The sequence below is a fragment of the Asterias amurensis genome, chromosome 1 (assembly GCF_032118995.1).
Source record: "Asterias amurensis chromosome 1, ASM3211899v1".
Classification (NCBI taxonomy): Eukaryota; Metazoa; Echinodermata; class Asteroidea; order Forcipulatida; family Asteriidae; genus Asterias; species Asterias amurensis.
This window is the reverse complement of record NC_092648.1, coordinates 24,900,530-24,917,996: the sequence shown is the minus strand read 5'-3', so window position 1 is coordinate 24,917,996 and position 17,467 is coordinate 24,900,530. Positions and strand designations below refer to the sequence as shown.

The following is a 17,467-nucleotide window of genomic DNA, read 5'->3' as shown; positions in this document are numbered from 1 at the left end:
GCTGGCCCTGGTGAGGGCTGGCCCTGGTGAGGGCTGGCCCTGGTGAGGGCTGGCCCTGGTGAGGGCTGGCCCTGGTGAGGGCTAGCCCTGGTGAGGGCTAGCCCTGGTGAGGGCTAGACCTGGTGAGGGCTAGCCGTGACTTACAAGGTGAGGGCTAGCCCTTATTTAGGCTGTCAACCCAAGTCAACTGCCACCGGTGGCACGTTGCCACCTACTGGAGCTGAAACAGGGTTACCCTCTTCACAGTCTGTAATGATGTTGGCATGGGTGTCATCCAATAGGAGCCTCCAGGCTGGTAGAGCATAATGCTACATTCCAAACTTTTTTGAAGCAGTTTTGGTTGAGTTACTTGCTCAACGACACAAGACCGGAGTTCAAACCCACACCTGGCTGCTGACAACACTTAAAGCTTGGGCTCGATGAACTAGTCTCGACACTCATGGGGTGACAGGTCTTTTTCTTCAGCTGCGCCATGCATCTTGAACTCTCTACCCATTAATCTTCGATCTTGTCTTTGTACCACAAAATTCAAATCTCTTCCCAAAACTCATCTTACAAATGTATGTCATAGGTTTTCAAGGATTAATTTTGTTGTGTCTGTTTTTGTTTTTTGTTTTGTTTTTGGTTTTTACTGCGCCTTGAACACCCAGCAGGGTAGATATGTGCGCATTACAAGTCTTATTATTGTTACTAGACCGCTCGGACAAGATATGCTACATGCTTGGCAGCACAGGCTAAGATGTTTTGAGGAATGTAGTCAATGGCCTGGTCCAGGGGTTTAATGTTAAAGCCCCATGAGCATCACTCACTGCATGATGGATTTGAGCCTTTTCAAACGAAGAAATCTTCAACGAACAGAGAGACAGTAGAGCAGTCATTCTCTTTCCAATTTGGGCTTTCGATTCTAAATCAAGCACCTTAATTTTTAATGGAGAACTTTGTAATGACAGTGACTGTCTTATTTTGTTTCAGGCCTCATCCTACGGGTGTGGTTGCTGGGCACAGACGGGGCGTGGCACAGTTCCTTCTGTTGCTTGTAGTACGTCAGGCTGTGGGGAACATCTCATCAGGACCCTTCTGGCTAAGGAGTGCTGTGATGGAGTGCTACAGTCAGATGGATGTACCACTATTGGGATACAGAGGGTCTTCAAAGAGAAATTTCTTGGTAGTTATAGCTTCTTTATCCTCGATGTAAATATAAACATCTATTAAATCGTTGTGATACACGCTGCCTCTAGCTACCGCTCTAGCTAACGGACAATCTTGGAGGTCTAGTTGGTATGACTCTGCTCTAAAGTTGCAAAGGCCGAGGGTTCAAATCCCATTCGAGTAATATGCCTGTGATTTTTTTCACGGAATTCTGGTAAGTACTGAGTATACAGTGCTAACAGACATCAGTGTTTATGGGTAAAACCAAAATTAATAGTTATAGCTTCTTGTTGTTTGATGTATTGATAACGGTACCTGTGTTTTAGATAGCACCAAGACATACGTGGCACTATCCTCGAACCTGTCCAGAATCAACAAGGGCCCAAATTCATGGCCCTGCTTACTGTCAAATTCTGCAATTGCAATCACCGTTCCTTGCTTACAAGGGTTTAAATCTCTGCATTACTGTGTAAGCAAAAAAATAGCGATAACAATGTCCCTACTAACCTGTGAAATACGCTTGACCTAAGCGCGGAATTCCCTGTGGTGCGGTAAGCAGAGTCATGAAGTGGGCCCAGGTTTCTCTATCTTAAAGTTGTAAGGCCTGATTTTCAGTGAAAGATTTTTTTTTTCTTCAGCATTTTTGTGTGAATGAATTTGGAAGATGATGCTGTTTCAAAATGAAAAACCAACAAAAGCTTTTGCCACAAACAATGCACAAAATACATACAACTCTCAAAATTGTTTTAACAAGGCTGATGGACAAATTAAAAGTTTCTGTCATGAATTCATTTTCAAATGTTTTATTTCTTTGCATAACTTTAATGGTAACTTGTTTCTAATTTGCTCACAGAATCACCGTTCCTTGCTTCAGTAGACGCTAAGCTTGGTGGCGCCCTCACGTTATCTCATAATCCAGACGAAGGGGTAGAGTTGGTGTGGGCTCACACCACCGAGAGTATGTGCCTAGCCTACATGAGTCCCAACTCAAAAGCACCAAAGGTGAGCATGAGGTTATCTTGGTGTTAAGTCGCACCAAAGATGAAGAGTCTGTGACTAGACTACAGCTCAAAATAAATGGGGTAGTTGTTTGTGTAGCTAGTACCTAAACAAACCGCTCTGTTTGGCATGGACGGCCAAATTTTATTAATAAAATCAATGCTAACATAAATTATGTTTGTAACCAAATTCAACATTTTCTGCAATCATTCAATTAAAGACACTGGACACTTTTGGTAATTGTCAAAGACCAGTCTTCTCATTTGGTGTATTTCAACATATACACAAAATAACAAACCTGTGAAATTTTGAACTCAATTGGTCATCGAAGTTGCGAGATAATAATGTAAGAAAAAACACCCTTGCCACACAAACTTGTGTGATTTCAGATGCTTGATTTCAAATGCCAAGTGAATGTAAAATGCCAAATGCCATGTGTAAGTTATATAAAACAATGTTGAATGTGGAATGTTCCATTTTTCAACATGGCTTCGCCTCATTGTATCAAACATTTCATCTTTTAATTCATAAAAATATTCTCAACATTACACTCAAAAAAATTCATGCATATGATAATATTCAATTTGTGCACCCTTTAAGTTGAAATAGATGTAAAATTTTCTTTTTTCCTTTTCAGTTCCAGATTTCTAGGTTACCAACATCTTCAACGGCAGGGAAATCTCTGCAAATACAAGGCATACATTGCTAAATGTCTTTGCAGAGAGTTTAACGTCAAACCGCTCTACAGCAGTATCAGATGACCAAGGTAAATAGTGAGGGTCAATAGACCTTTATCACGGTGTGTGGCCAGGTTGATTTTCTCCATTCCAACTCATTGTAACCAAACTGAGGCTGGACGAAATAATAGTCTGGTGCCATGTTTGCGCAGTGAATGTTAGCATTTATTACTGTTATGGAAACAGGAAGCATGACCAAGGTGGTGGCAGCGTGATAAAGGTCTTTTGGGTGCTTGGTCTAACTTCACAGAGAATTGCTTTAGCAAAAAAATGTTGCCTTGATAATTTTCAAGCAGGGAAGCAGTTGCGAAAAACTATAAACATCACAGTGTTTTGACTGGTAACCTTTTCGTGGTTAGCGTCATTTGTTTCTGTTTAGCCAATTTTCGTAACAGAAGTAGCTCTGTGAAATTGGTTCATACATGAAGATAGTGGTCTGATTTCATAAAGAGTTAAATAAGCAGGGAACCAGTTACAAACAACACACATGACATGGTACTTTGGTTGGTAACCTATTTTTTAAAGAGCTGAGATTGACGAAAAAAAGTTTGTTTACGTATAATATTTTATTATTCTTTGATGAACAGAAATCTCTCCACAAAATAGTTACAAACACTTTGTTCGATGGCAGTGACGATTAGTGTGACTTTGATGGTATTGATGATTCTGTTGGCAAGGAATTAATAGCGCGACGTTTCTGGAATGCATTTTTTTATATCTCATTGCCTTAAACCTAAGAGAGAAAAATAGCAAAATCCTGTGGCTTAACTGACGTTTGTCAGAATCATTCTGTGGGCGCAGTGAAAACAAATGTAGCTTTTAAACTGTATTTTTTGTGGCATCAATTGAGGGAATAACGTTTTCTGGTTTCAAATAACTCCTAACAATTTAATCAATGTGCTGTTACTGATAATGTCTTATTTCAGACTTTTTTGTTGTTGAAGTTATTTTATTTCTTTTTTTTTGTTCTCTCTCCCTATGTATCTACGTTTGGTTACAATGAATTTAGGATGTTATTCAGCTTATTTCAGTAGTGAGAATACTTTCTGATTTGGGGGAGGGGGTATTTTTGGTGTTTTTATTTGATTTTCCTCTAATGGGATCAGTGGTTTTTATCTGGCTCAGTCACCTTTGCTTTAGTACTCATCAGTGACCAAACTGAAGAATTTTTGGAAGCCAGCGTAGGTTTCTTCCCCACATGGTTTGATCTGATTCTCGGGCAGCTCAAAGCCATATTTGCCTGTGTCTCTCATCTCAATGGTGTAAGTGTATTTGGCCTTGAGGATCTCGTAGCCGAAATCCTCGCTTGATCCAGCTGCTGGGTCTGTAAGGAGTCAAAAACAGTTCCAGTGATATCATCGGGGTTTAATAAGAAAACGATTTGGTTTTGCTTTACACCAATGTAGGCCTATAAACACAAATCAGGGTTTACCCTTAACTGGTTCAGTGACATGCCAATGGGACCAGTGAGCTTGTCATTTCACTAATTTGCCTTTTTTTAATGATTTATATGTCCTCGGCATCACTGAGGGAGTTGCTGTTTTTACCATAGCATGAGTAAAAGCAGTCAACACTTATTTTATAAAACACCCCTAATATAATTGTTTCTAGACATCTAGGTATCAAGAAGCTACTGTTACTATGGTTTCAGTACATTGGTTGCTCCATGTGTAGTACCTTATTAGCTTCGTGTATGACGCCGTTTCAGACAGGCGCTTAAGGGTCACAGTAAACCAAATAGATCAGTAACATTTTTAGGTCAACCCAAATAAATGTTTGTTTTAGACAGTTGAACTTAGCACAAAGATTACATTTTCTCGGCTCATGTCAAGATCAAAACCAAAGTGCTCCAGAGTTGTTCCGAAGGACTCCCAACAGTCAATATTTCGTCGGTCGATCTAGCCCGTCCAGCCACTAACTGTTTTAGATGTCAAACTTTTTAGGATATCTTATGACACGCACTAAACCAATCTGAACGCAAACTAGTTGTATGGGGTGTTATAATACCGTATAATTATGGCATACCGAATAGTTTATCAAATTTTCATGCACAACTTACACCAGTCACCGGCTGTCGAGTAAATGTAGTATGTTCCGTGCACCGCAGTCAGTGCCTCTGTGGATTTTTTTGCAACATATTGCTGAAAATATAAATGAGAAAATGTATACTAATGTGGAGTTGTCAACCACCAGTTCTTTTCAAAATCAGCATGATCAGTATAAGTAGGATTTGTTAAGTTTGCATTGTGGGAGGACAATCAGGTGAGGTTTGTAGTAGTACTATGTGTAAATCTCTTTTGAGTAAATGTAAAAGATAATTAGTAGGATTTGGAACGTTGCATGGTGGAAATACGATATGAAAAGGTTTGCGGTAACACACCATGTACATGTAATGACTATCTCTAAATGAGTTGGGGTGGTTCTGAAAAGAACCGTTGGTTTCACTTTTCGCTATCTGTCAGAAACTGGCGTAAGCAAAACCTGCTTTCATTTCCCAGTAGCAGTTATTCTGAAACACCTGAGGTTTTCCTGCTTGCCTTTACACCAGAGCAGGGGTGGCCAGTCCCTTGGGGTAAAGCGCTCGAAGTGTGAAAAGGCCGGCTGGGGAATAGACTTGTGTGAAAGAGGCTTATACAAAGAGCAGTTACTGGTCCGGATATTAGTTTGAGCCTACAAATTGTTACTACTGGAACTACAGTTCCATGTTCACTCTCTTTTAGTAAAGGTTTTTAAAGCCAGTGGACACTATTGGTAAATGTCAAAGACTAGCTTTCACAGTTGGTGTGTCTCAACATATGCATATAATAACAACCCTGTGAAAATTTGAGCTCAATCGGTCATCAAACTTGCGAGATAATAATGAAAGAAAACAACACCCTTGTTTCACGAAGTTGTGTGCGTTAACATGGTTGATTTCGAGACCTCAAGTTCTAAATCTGAGGTCTCGAAATCAAATTCGTGGAAAATTACTTCGTTCTCGAAAACTATGGTACTTCAGAGGGAGCCGTTTCTCACAATGTTTTATACCATCAACCTCTCTCCATTACTCATCACCAAGAAAGGTTTTATGGTAATAAACATTTTTAGTAATTACCAATAGTGTCCACTTTAATTGCCCAAGACCTGTAAACCGGAAACCGTTTGTGGTTAACCTCTTTGATGGCCACTGCATGGCATCAATGCATTGTTTAATACATGTTTGGTTTGCGGTAACACCACGTCTATCTTTATGCTACTACCGCGAAGTAGATTTATCGGATGTTCGGAGATGTCTTCTCAGTTCTGAATACTCATAGAACTGTCTAGCTTTATAACTACTACCCCGGCGGAAGGTATAGAAAATTGGCTGGGACTAACTTTAGCTTATTGGATCGTAATTAACCGCACTACCGCGGAGTCAGTTCTATAAATGAGTCAAATATGACCAGACTCACCAAATCATAATGGTCGGCAGTCTTTCTTTCTGAAGTGTAGCAGTAGCCGTATGGGTAGACCCAGTACTGACTGAAGGAATGAACATCGACGTGGATGTGGAATGTTTGTGACTGCTTCATGCTAAGAAGCCAATCTGTGACTATCTTCAACTCACCAGCTGAATATGGTGCTTCACCGTGGTAGACTTGGGAGCAGGGGTTTGAAGATGAACCTCCATTAGCTGAAGCAGAAGAAGTCGAAAATAAATATGACTTGACAAAATTATTGATTGATTTTTATTATTCTGGTTTATTTGGTAGAAATAATTACATGATTGGCAGTCGCTTGCTGAAATAACCTTGTGTTTCATTACAAAAAGCACATATGTTGAAATTACCCAAGTTACACAGTAGCATGAGATAATAAATATATTTGGTAAACAATGAATCAATAATAATCGGCAGAATGACAACATTTAGGTGTAAGGTGAAGCAGAAACTACGCATTAAAAGGCTTAAACTATAAAATTGCACAAAAAGCCAGACAGGTAAAAAGGGGGGAAGAGTTACACATGATATTAATAACTGAATACGGTTACAATTCTTGCTAGATAGAGCAGGATAGGGCAGAAATTGTGATGCTGTTGTATGACTGTGTTCTTCAATGAAGTTTTGATAAACCAGAGGAGGTTCTAACCACACAACTTGATTTAAGAGAGGGTGAAACATATGCATAAATTTACTAGAATTCAATCCTTTGTTGCCAAACTTGTTAAAATTCCTCCCGCCTCTAATGATGGAATACCCAAAACTTCTAAATTCTTAGAGTTTGGCTTAGATAATTCTTGTTTTGTTTTATGAACACATTTAATTCAATTTTACAATGTGCTTTTAAAGGAGCTAGCTGTGCCGATGGTGACAAGCATATTCAAGAATAGGTCTAATATATTATAAGTTATCGGCGGAAGGCCGAGTTGGATATGGGACGCAGACGTGCTATATTTTCCGTATTTTCACGAGCGCGTGTGTGATAACGTATTTATCTTCAGCAAACTTGGCGCGTGACATGAAATGCAGGTAGTGATATTAGCCGTGCAATATAGGTATTATCACCACTCCATTCTGCAATTCTGATTGGTGGATTAGCGCGTACTTGAAGATAAGATATAGTGATGGTCAAAATGACATGAACAACTCATTTGGTTTGTAAGTTATTAAGTCAGGTCCTTTCTGTAAAAGTTAATGAAAGATGATAAATAAATTGCAGTAAAATTGCTGTCGGTTTGATAATGTTCAGATCCCAGTTTCTTTGACTTTTGTTGGTGTTTGGGCAGCAGCTGATTGATGAACACCTAATGTTCTTGTTCTTGTTTTGTTTTTTCTCGAATTTTTGGCACAATGATTGTCAGCAGACAAATGTACGGTTACAAAGCGTGTATCAAGTTTAAACTTAAAATGCAGTTAGCATATAACTTGCGGTTTCAAGAGAAGTTGTGATGTGAGGTGAATAACACTTAATGCTTGTGGGTTTTTTTCCACAGAACTCGGGGGGGGGGGGGGGGGAGGGGGGGACGGGCAGTGCAATACACATGTCGGTGTTAAGGGTTAAACCAAATAACACTCAAGCATCACCCGCCGAGGCACCAACGGTTTACCAAAGGCAACCTTGCTCCCAGGGGTGATCGATCTTATGGCGCTATTTTGTCTTTGCATGCCTTGCTTGCTCAGACCCCTGAAATTGGTTCAGTGAATGTGCAAGCATCTGGCACATTGAAATTTGAAAAGGAAACTTTGAGGATTTTGGGTGTTTGTGAGGGATAGATGGTATTTTTTCCTTACCCCACTTATATCCATAGTTTCTGTTCATGTCAATTCCAACACATTGTGCAATTGTAGTTGGCTGACGGTTCTTGCGCCACAATCTGTCACTTGGGTTCTAGTCAAATGAAATGAAGGAATAAATTTGTCAAAATCACAACATTTTTAGAAAATTGGTATTTGTGCAAAATCTTGATGTATTCAGTGTTAACATTTTCACCAAGTTTAGGGACCTGATACATACAAATTTGTTAGTTACACACTGAACTTTACCTACAGATTATAGGTTTTCCTTTTCTTCCTTTTTTTTAGGAATCAAAATACGCCCCTATATTCATTGAACACAAAAACAGGCCTGGTTTGACTTGCGCTTTTTGTTTTATGAAGTGATGAATTTGTTCATTTAGGAATTTTTACTAAGTGGAAAACTTGCATTGGTTTGGATTTAGCTCTAGGTATAAACCACATGGGAAACTGGCTGGGTAAAATTTTAAATGATTTGGCGTTAAAGAAAAATCTACTAGAGTAGGATTTGAACCAACGACCTCCGGTTTAACGTGTCGGTGCTCTACCAACTGAGCTATCTAGCCATAACATTGGTGGTCTCCCTATCAAATCCTGCTCTAGTCATATTTCTTTGTTCAACCCCAAATTATTAAAACAAAAATCCAAATGATAATGCACTCGGCCATAACATCCCTCCTTAAGTTACAATGCAAATAACCCATGTTAATAAAAAATGCTCAATATTTAACAGTTTACGGATTCGCAAACGACGTTCAAAAGGTTTTGATGAGTGGGTTACTTACAGATTCAGGTCTGGTGAAGAAGTAACCATCAACGTTAAGTAAAGGAATGACGTACCAATCAAATTTCTCAAAGAATTTGACTGCAGTGGTGTCACCATTTGCGTAGCCATCAACAAACTGCAAAAAAACGATGAACAAATGAAATTCTCATGACTAATTTGCAAAAGATTCTGCACAGACTTGACAAAACTAAAGATGTTTGGTAAAATCACTGACAATAAAAGCGTTTGGTTAAAAGCCCCCAGCAGCTTGACAATTGTTTTTATTGACTGTAAATTGTACTTTGTGTGTCATGTAGTCTTTGTTGTTGCCAAGGCAGACCATATGTTGGTATCTTGCATATTTTTGTCTATAAGGCGTTGATTTTTAACTTGCTTATTTTTTTACTTGTGTACTTTTCTTTGACTTTTTCTGTGTAATTTTCTTTCTGGTATTTTTACTGTTATGCGCCCTTGAAGAGGCTGTTCCTTGAGAGAGCGCAATATAAATTCAATAAATTATTATTATTATTGTTATTATTGTTGAATTATCAGACTCTAATTGAAATATCAGCACAAAGTTAAAGTACTGTACATAGACCTGGGCCCAACTTCATGGCCCTGCTTAAAAAGCACAAAATCGGCGCTTACAGAAGCAGGGAATTATGTGCTTAATGCAAGTGTATTTCACAGGTTAGCGGCGAATTTTGGTTTCTGCATGGCGTCTCCAGGTTACTAGGTATTCTATGCTTACAAGGCTAGCGCAGAAATTCGGCTCTTGCACGTAAGCGGGGAATCATGATCGTAAGCGCAGAATTGGGCGGTAAGCAGAGCCATTAAATAGGGCCCTGATGATACACAGATCAAAGAACCTGACTGTAGGCCTATCATGACTCTTATCTCCGTGGACGACCAACAAAGGATTGGTCTAAAACTCTGATTGTTCTTACTTCTTACCTTTTTGAGAAGATTTATAACAGTGGCTGGTGACACCCATTCTCTGGCATGTATCCCACCCTGGGTGTACGCACCATAACGACCACTTCCTGTGCTCAACTAAATGTTACATCAAAGTTAGTAAAATACAAATATACTTTAGTTCAGGAATCAACAGGGTTGGGAATCACAATAGTTCATTTGTTACAGTGGGCAAAGGTAACTTCTGGCTGATGAGATACCGTAGGGGTCAAAATTGCCACATAGTGGAAAAACAATACAAAAATGGACATCACAAACAATAATGAACCGTGCTGAGGGTATTATAAAATGAAATACTTTCGGTGACCAATTTGTGCCGTTACTCAAGACATAACATGTTTTTGGGGGCTACCATGATTTTATCAGGGCTACTAAAAACTCTGGGCAGGCCTTGCTGACTACCATGAAAATACACTTAATTTCGACCCCTGTAAAGCAAACATAACTTTTGAGGGGTCCTTGATTTTATAATTCTCTCTAATCAGTGACCATTTTGAATGGGTCTGTTGTCAGATTTAGAGGAACTTAAGTCAGGAGTTGGCAGCAAGTTAGTAATTTTTTGTTAGTCCAAGTCCAGTCAAAGTTCATTTGGTGACAATTCAAGTCAAGTTAAGTCACAGGATATTTGGTCAAAACACAAGGAAAGTACAAGCCGAGAGTAGACTAATCCATTACGCTCGGCCCCATTGCGTATTGACCAATCACAACCCATTGCACAACCAAAAGTCTGACATGCGTGCGTATATGCTTGGCATGTGCGACAGAGTTGTGCAACAGGCATTGGAGAGGCTCACAGGTTCGCTCACACGTGGGCTGTGGGTGGAGCTTAATGGGTCGGTGTGTTGTCAAGCCAAGCCAAAAAGTAGAACTAAAATAGTGACTTGAGTCTGATTTGAGTCAAGTCAAAGTCGCATGACTTGAGTCAACACTCTTATAATAACTGAGTGTTGTCACTTCAAATAGATGCTTACAATGCGCTACAAATAGTATTTTTATCACTTCCGGAGGTACACGCGAATCGCCCTGCACAGATTAATAGGCGTTCTGTCACTTTTGTTGCGGCGTAGTTTCAACTTGCTTTGGAGGTGGATTATAACGGCTTCTTTAAATATCTTATTGTCCGTGATGGATTAGATGTCTGTGGTGGTGATGTGTTCCAAACTTTAATGACTGTTTTTGGTATGAATGAACCCCCGGAAGTGTTTGAGAGCGCCCTCACGCGGTCAAAAATATGGCCCATTGTTCTCTTTTTGGATAATTTTGGAATTGTGACACATTGAATGTGTCAAGGCTTGGTATTGTTTGGGATATTGTCTTAAGAACAGAAAACTACATAATGCGCCTGATATAGGCCTACGTCTCCTTTATGGGCAACTTGCATCATGGATTTGAGTTACATCAAACCATGTAATTTATATACACTGCCAAGTGATTCACCATCCATTCATGCCATGAGTTTTCTAAAAATTCCTGCGTGGCACATGTGGCATTGTGTATGCAAACTGCAGAGGTGGGCATGTCCACGCATTCAAACCCGAGGACATGGAGAGGGATTTAACAAAAGGAATCTGGGAAAAAGTCGCACTGAGAACGCCCTCAATTCAATTTTGTGTGCAAAACCAATGGGAATGTCAACAAAAATATGTCCAAACAGCTGTGTGTTCATCCAAAAGTGATCATCATTTCCCAAAAAGTTGACCGACTTTACACATGTTAATTGGGGACAACATGTACTTTCATACTTAAGATGATGCATACCTTGATTGCCTTGATTTGTCTGTTCTCATAAGATCGTCCAACTTCAATTTCAGTGAGTGTGAGTTTGGTCGGGGGTGCGCTGTTGACAAAATTCGTAATCCAGTTCATGATCTAAAACACAAGGAACAAACTAGGTATTCAGTAACGAGCATTGGGCTGTAAACATGGGTTGGTCATTTTTGTTTCATAGACCATCCCGTACAAATAGAATGACCCTGTACACTCCATGGTATTTCAGATGGGCAAAATATTTCTGCTTGTCATGTATGAAAAATTTGCTATTGTAAATTACCACATACAAAAAAAAGCTCTGGTATGAATTTGAACAACTAAAAGAATAATCTGTTGTTCATAATTCTGTTGTAAATATTACAACCGCAATGGTTTACTGAATAGAATGTTTAGGCCTTTAATAAAACATTTCATGAGGTCACAAAAAAGTCAAGCACATAAAACCATTGCTGAACAGAAACAGGTTACCAGCCAAAACTACATACAGTTTACATTGTTGTGACCTGTGCCCTACTCAATTTTACCTTAGGAAAGAGAAGTGTCCAGCAGTCTTATTAACAACTTGGGCCCCATTCATCGCAAGACAAATTGTCACTAGAACCACAGTGATTTGTATTTTCATATCACACTTTAATTAGCAACTTTGATTGATTTACAGTTAAGATCAATCTATAGCTCTTTGTGAAATCGACCCCTGATCACCTAAAGTAAATTTTCTGTCCAAGTGATGCAGAGAGTAGTCAAAAAAGAAATTAACATTTCTTGAATATTTATGACATCAAACTTGCTTCACACTAGTTAGGAGTATGAAACCGCTTTGTTGGTGCATATCAATTGCAACTTCAATTGTAGTCTTAAAATGAAATTGTACATGATATAAATTGATTTCAATTTAATATCATAATGCCAAACATCATGAGTAACTTAGCAAAATTGAAGCACAAGTAAAAACAGACATGCTGATAATACTAGAGACTTAGTAGGAAATACTGCGACTGCAAAATGAAGGTGAATTTATGTATTAACAGAGAAGTTGAGATAGGAAGTCCATATACACACAAATCATTGTGCTATTCACATGGCAACATTCACACGACAGAAACTTAACTGGGATCCCTTACCTAATTTTAGTATGGCTGAAAATGTAGCAATTTTTGACAACATTTTGGAAGAGAACCTGGACAGCAGAGAGAATTTTTTTCTTTCACACAGGGTACATTTTGTGAAATTTTACAGTCGTGCTACATTTTAGCAAGGGACCCCTGCTAAATTGCTCTTGTGTGAAAGGGGCTTAAGAATACATGTAGGCCTACCTCCTGATAACTGTGGTACACATTGTAGTCAAACGAAGCTAAGGTATTTTGAGGGACTCGACTTTGAATCTTTGCATTTTCTTTCTCGATCAGCGTCTGGACATTACTCCACTTGATGGTGTAGTCAAGTTCCATGTCTGCCAGTTCATTCTTCATCTGGGCGACATGGTGTGGAGGTACCATGACTTCACTTGGTTGGTTTACAGGAGAGCTACTCCAGAAATCCAGCTGCGGGGAAGAAGAGAGGAGGGAACGGGGGGCAACTTTTAAATGACGGATTTTTTATTAATGATAGCCAGGACATTATTAAGTCATAATGGGGCTAATCATTCCTAAAGGCCAGTGGCCACTATTGGTAATTACTCAAAATAATTGTTAGCATAAAACCTTTTTTGGTAACGAGTAATGGGGAGAGGTTGGCAGTATAAAACATTGTGAGATACGGCTCCCTTTGAAGTGAAGTAGTTTTCGAGAAAGAAGCAACTTTCCACGAATTTGATTTTGAAACCTGAGATTTAGAATTTAAGGTCTTGAAATCTAGCATCTGAAATCGCACAAATTCGTGTGACGGGTGTTTTTTTTGTTTCATTATTATCTTGCAACTTCGACGATAGACTGAGCTCAAATTTTCACGGTTAGTTATTTTATGCATATTATGTTAAGAAACACCAAGTGAGAAGACTGATCTTTGACAATTACCAATAGTGTCCAGTGTCTCTAAAGCTAAGAAGCTGAATTGCAAAGGACACTGCTACAACGTATTTGAGCCGCATGGTATTCATGGCACCATTGGCAGCCAGCCAACCACACAGCACAGCATCTTGAGATTGAAAGTGATTTTTTTTTTCCAGATGGAGGAAAACCGGATGGCCCGTAGTAAAACCCTCATGGCACAGGAGATAACCAATGCCCAACTCTACTCACATATGGCCTTAGCTTTTATGGTTCAAATGCAAGTTTTTATTGTTGTAAAGCGCCTGGGAGCATTTTTAATGTATCGTGGCGCTTTATAAATGTTTTTTATTATTATTGTTATTATTATTAGCCCGTTATCAAACCAGGGTCTCAATTGATGAGAGGCACTCCGTGCACAAGCCATCCACACCACCCATCAGTTTCCTCAAATTGCTCATTTGTCCACATTCAATCCGATTTTCCAAATTTGTATACAATTTTCTGATATTATACTAGCGTTTTATGTATTGTTGAGTGCCAAGTGACGAAATTGGGCACTACAAGAGGCAACTATTGTTTTCACAAACATTTGTAGCAGCACTTACTTTGAAAACTTAACTAAAAGTTTGAACAAAAATAGAAGCTAGTGATCTTTACTAAAAAATCATTGAACAAGTATTCAAGGACATTTGTAAAATTAAGTTGTCAATTTCAAAGTCATCACATTAAACACCAATCTGTGGTACTTTTTTTTAGTCAAAAGATTTGCAAGAAAGCCCTCAGACTTCATTGCTCTTGTTGTGTCCTTTGTTAGAGCTCCATTTTGTACACCTGCTTTGTTGCTTAGCACAACGCATCATCACACTGATGACATCATAGTATTGTCACTATGGTATAAACCATCAATTGGAGCTATTGTTTCAAAATTATTACTTTGGGGTCTATTTTGGGGTTGAACAGAATTCAGAAGTGTTTAGTTGTCAAAAAAGTGAAGTGGTTCGCCCCGCTGTTCCTGGTTTGATTGGCTGCATATTGTGCCACAGCACCTTGTAAACCATTACATGGTGCTATGTTAAAGGTGTTAAAGGAGTACATCTCATCTTCAAATCGTAGCTCCACATACCTTGCGCTTTGATATGCCCCTTATAGGGGTGTTATAAAGCGCTAAAAAAGAACCGAGTATAATATTACAAAAGAATTTTACAATAAATTGGCATTAATGATGTGATTGTTAGTCCTACCTCCTCGTTAAAGATGAAGTTGAGATTACTCATCCGTTTGTGCTGAATGTCATTGTGGGGTGTAATCTGGAACACCTGGTATCTGCAATTGACATTGAAATTGAAATGTATTCTATACTAACAGAATATACATGTTCCCCCACTGCCTTAAACCAACTCAGGAGACCATAAATTTGCTGCTCGTGGGGTCGATTCATTTAATCAACTCCCCCTTAAAAGGCAGTGGAAACTATTGGTAATTACTCAAAAAAATTATTAGCATACAACCTTACTTGGTAACGAGTAATTGGGAGAGGTTGATAGTATTAAACATTGGGAGAAACGGCTTCCTCTGAAGTGACTTAGTTTTCGAGAAATAAGTAATTTCTCACTAAAATATTTAAATTTAATTTCAGACCTCAGATCTGAAAGCACACAACTTGTGTGACATTGGTGTTTTTTCTTCCATTATTCAACGATCAATTGAGCTCAAATTTTCACAGGTTTGTTATTTTTTGCATAATTATGTTGAGATACACCAAGTGAGAAGACTGGTCTTGGACAATTATTAAAGGTGTCCGGTGCCTTAAGATGATTTGTTTCTCAAAATGCTTTATACTATCAAAAGCTGCTGTACTGATTAATCAAGTTAAGTTTTTATTGCCATTAATATTCACCTTACGTATATCGTCCCTTTAAAGGCAGTGGACACTATTGGTAGTTACTCAAAATAATTATTAGCATAAAACCTTTCTTGGTGACGAGTAATGGGGAGAGGTTGATTGTATAAAACATTGGGAGAAACGGCTCCCTTCTAAGTGCCATAGTTTTCGAGAAAGAGGTCATTTTCAACGAATTTGATTTCGAGACCTCAGATTTAGAACTTGAGGTTTCGATGCACACTGTCACCTAGCCCATTAATGGATTGCCCCACACATGTTCTTTTTGTGTTTCTCGGGGAGGAGGTGATGGGCTCGTTATTTTGTCTCATGGATTTGACTTCTGATTTCAGCCTGAAGTAGTCAGTTAAGGTTTCGTATACGTCGTGTGGATATACGGGGTTTAAGTTACGCACATGACGGCGTTGCTCACATGTGGCGGAGGGTGTTTTATGGACTTCGAGTGTGTTCGATCTACATTCTGAAGGGTCGGTTGTCTTAGCTTGCACTGTAGGAGGGGGGAAGGTAAGGTAGGTTATCTCGCTCGGACATTGGAAATAAATGAGGGTTTTATTGAAGTACTTCCTTTTGTATATGATTATGGCTTCTTGACCATGGTGTCTTGTTCATACATCATCGGGGACAAGGTGTTTAGTACTTTGTTGAACGTAAAGTCACAGTACAGTGTTAACATTCACACAAACAGAAGATGCTTTACGCATATCTGCTTAGCAGAAATGAGCAGAAATTGGGTTTCTTTTGAGGCAGGATGCAAGACACAAATTTAACATGTGGCACTGTAGTTTGGCTGGTAACCATGCTGCGGTAAGGGTAAATTCTTTTGCGTAGCTACTTTTTTACTTCATTGTTATAATAACGACGCACGAGCTTTCATGGTTAATTATATACATTGATAGGGCTATATTTAGCTACATGCTCAGGGTCAATATGCATTCATTAGCACTTCATAAAGACGTAACCAAAGAGACGTAAAATTGTCAATTAACTGGGTAGTTAGGCACGATTGATGATAGCGCAATGTCATTGCCGTGTAGTTGAACAACTCCCTAAGCTGATATGATACAGGTGTAGCAGCAAAACGAACAGCACACACTTCACTGTTTGAACAATCTAACTGCAATAAAATAGAGTGTTTATTGGAACAAACTGTTACGTTGTTCTAGTATTGCCATTTTATTTTAACATAAAAACTAATTACAATGACCGGTTTCAATTGTAATTCTGAAACAGAATTGGAATCAGCAAAACTTACCCAGCATAAGACTTGCTTTGTGCAAAAGCACCAAGTACGCACAACGACAAGACCAGAAGAAGTTTCATGTTGTCTTGTTCCTTTGTGGAGAGCTTAGAAAGTGATCTCCTGCCAGCTGCATCTGCGCTTTATGCACTGTCCATCTAATGATGGGGTGCCACTACCACATTATAACCAGGACCATTAGGTTGTATGCTTGAATGTTTGGTTGTAGGTTGCTCTAATATTGAGCATTGGTGTTTTTTAATTCCATATGTCCAACTTATGATGGGGTGCCACTACCACGTTACAGCTGGGACCATTAGTTTGTATGCATGAATGTTTGTTCGTAGGTTTCTCTAATAGTGAGCATTGGTATTTTTTAATTCCATCTGTCCAACTTATGATGGGGTGCCACTACCACGTTACAGCCGGGACCATTAGTTTGTATGCATGAATGTTTGTTAGTAGGTTTCTCTAATAGTGAGTATTGGTATTTTTAATTTGGAGTTTAACTGGGTATTACCGTGTACAAGAACTATCTCTGCCTGAGATGAGATTGTTTTGTGGTTGTTTGGGTCCCTTATCTAGTTAATCATTGTATTGAAGTTTGACGTCAAACAAAACAATGGGACATCGATAGACATATTAAAATTATGAATTTAACCGAAACAGGTGTTTTATACTCCGCTTGATT

The 17,467-nt window shown here is 38.9% G+C and overlaps 2 protein-coding genes across 5 annotated transcripts in view; one reads left to right on the top strand and one right to left on the bottom strand.

The window, feature by feature from the left end:
* The window catches only part of LOC139934106 (threonine aspartase 1-like), a 49,129-nt gene that overhangs the window by 6,813 nt on the left and 24,849 nt on the right, over positions 1-17,467 (top strand). For all 4 annotated transcript variants that reach the window (XM_071928395.1, XM_071928420.1, XM_071928402.1 and 1 more), the window contains 3 exons: positions 973-1,165; positions 2,003-2,151; positions 2,786-2,914. In XM_071928395.1, coding sequence (XP_071784496.1) covers positions 973-1,165; positions 2,003-2,151; positions 2,786-2,857 — 414 coding nt within the window. In that variant the 3' untranslated portion in view covers positions 2,858-2,914. Of the gene's footprint in view, positions 1-972; positions 1,166-2,002; positions 2,152-2,785; positions 2,915-17,467 lie in introns of those variants that run through there.
* LOC139934087 (carboxypeptidase B-like) lies at positions 2,910-17,292 on the bottom strand. Its single transcript, XM_071928380.1, has 10 exons — positions 16,792-17,292; positions 14,881-14,962; positions 12,965-13,192; positions 11,640-11,750; positions 9,861-9,959; positions 8,926-9,042; positions 8,138-8,234; positions 6,320-6,540; positions 4,945-5,026; positions 2,910-4,209 (listed from the first exon to the last, which is right to left on the bottom strand). Exons 1-10 carry the CDS (start codon positions 16,857-16,859, stop codon positions 4,022-4,024), a joined length of 1,293 nt encoding a protein of 430 aa, XP_071784481.1. The 5' UTR covers positions 16,860-17,292; the 3' UTR covers positions 2,910-4,021.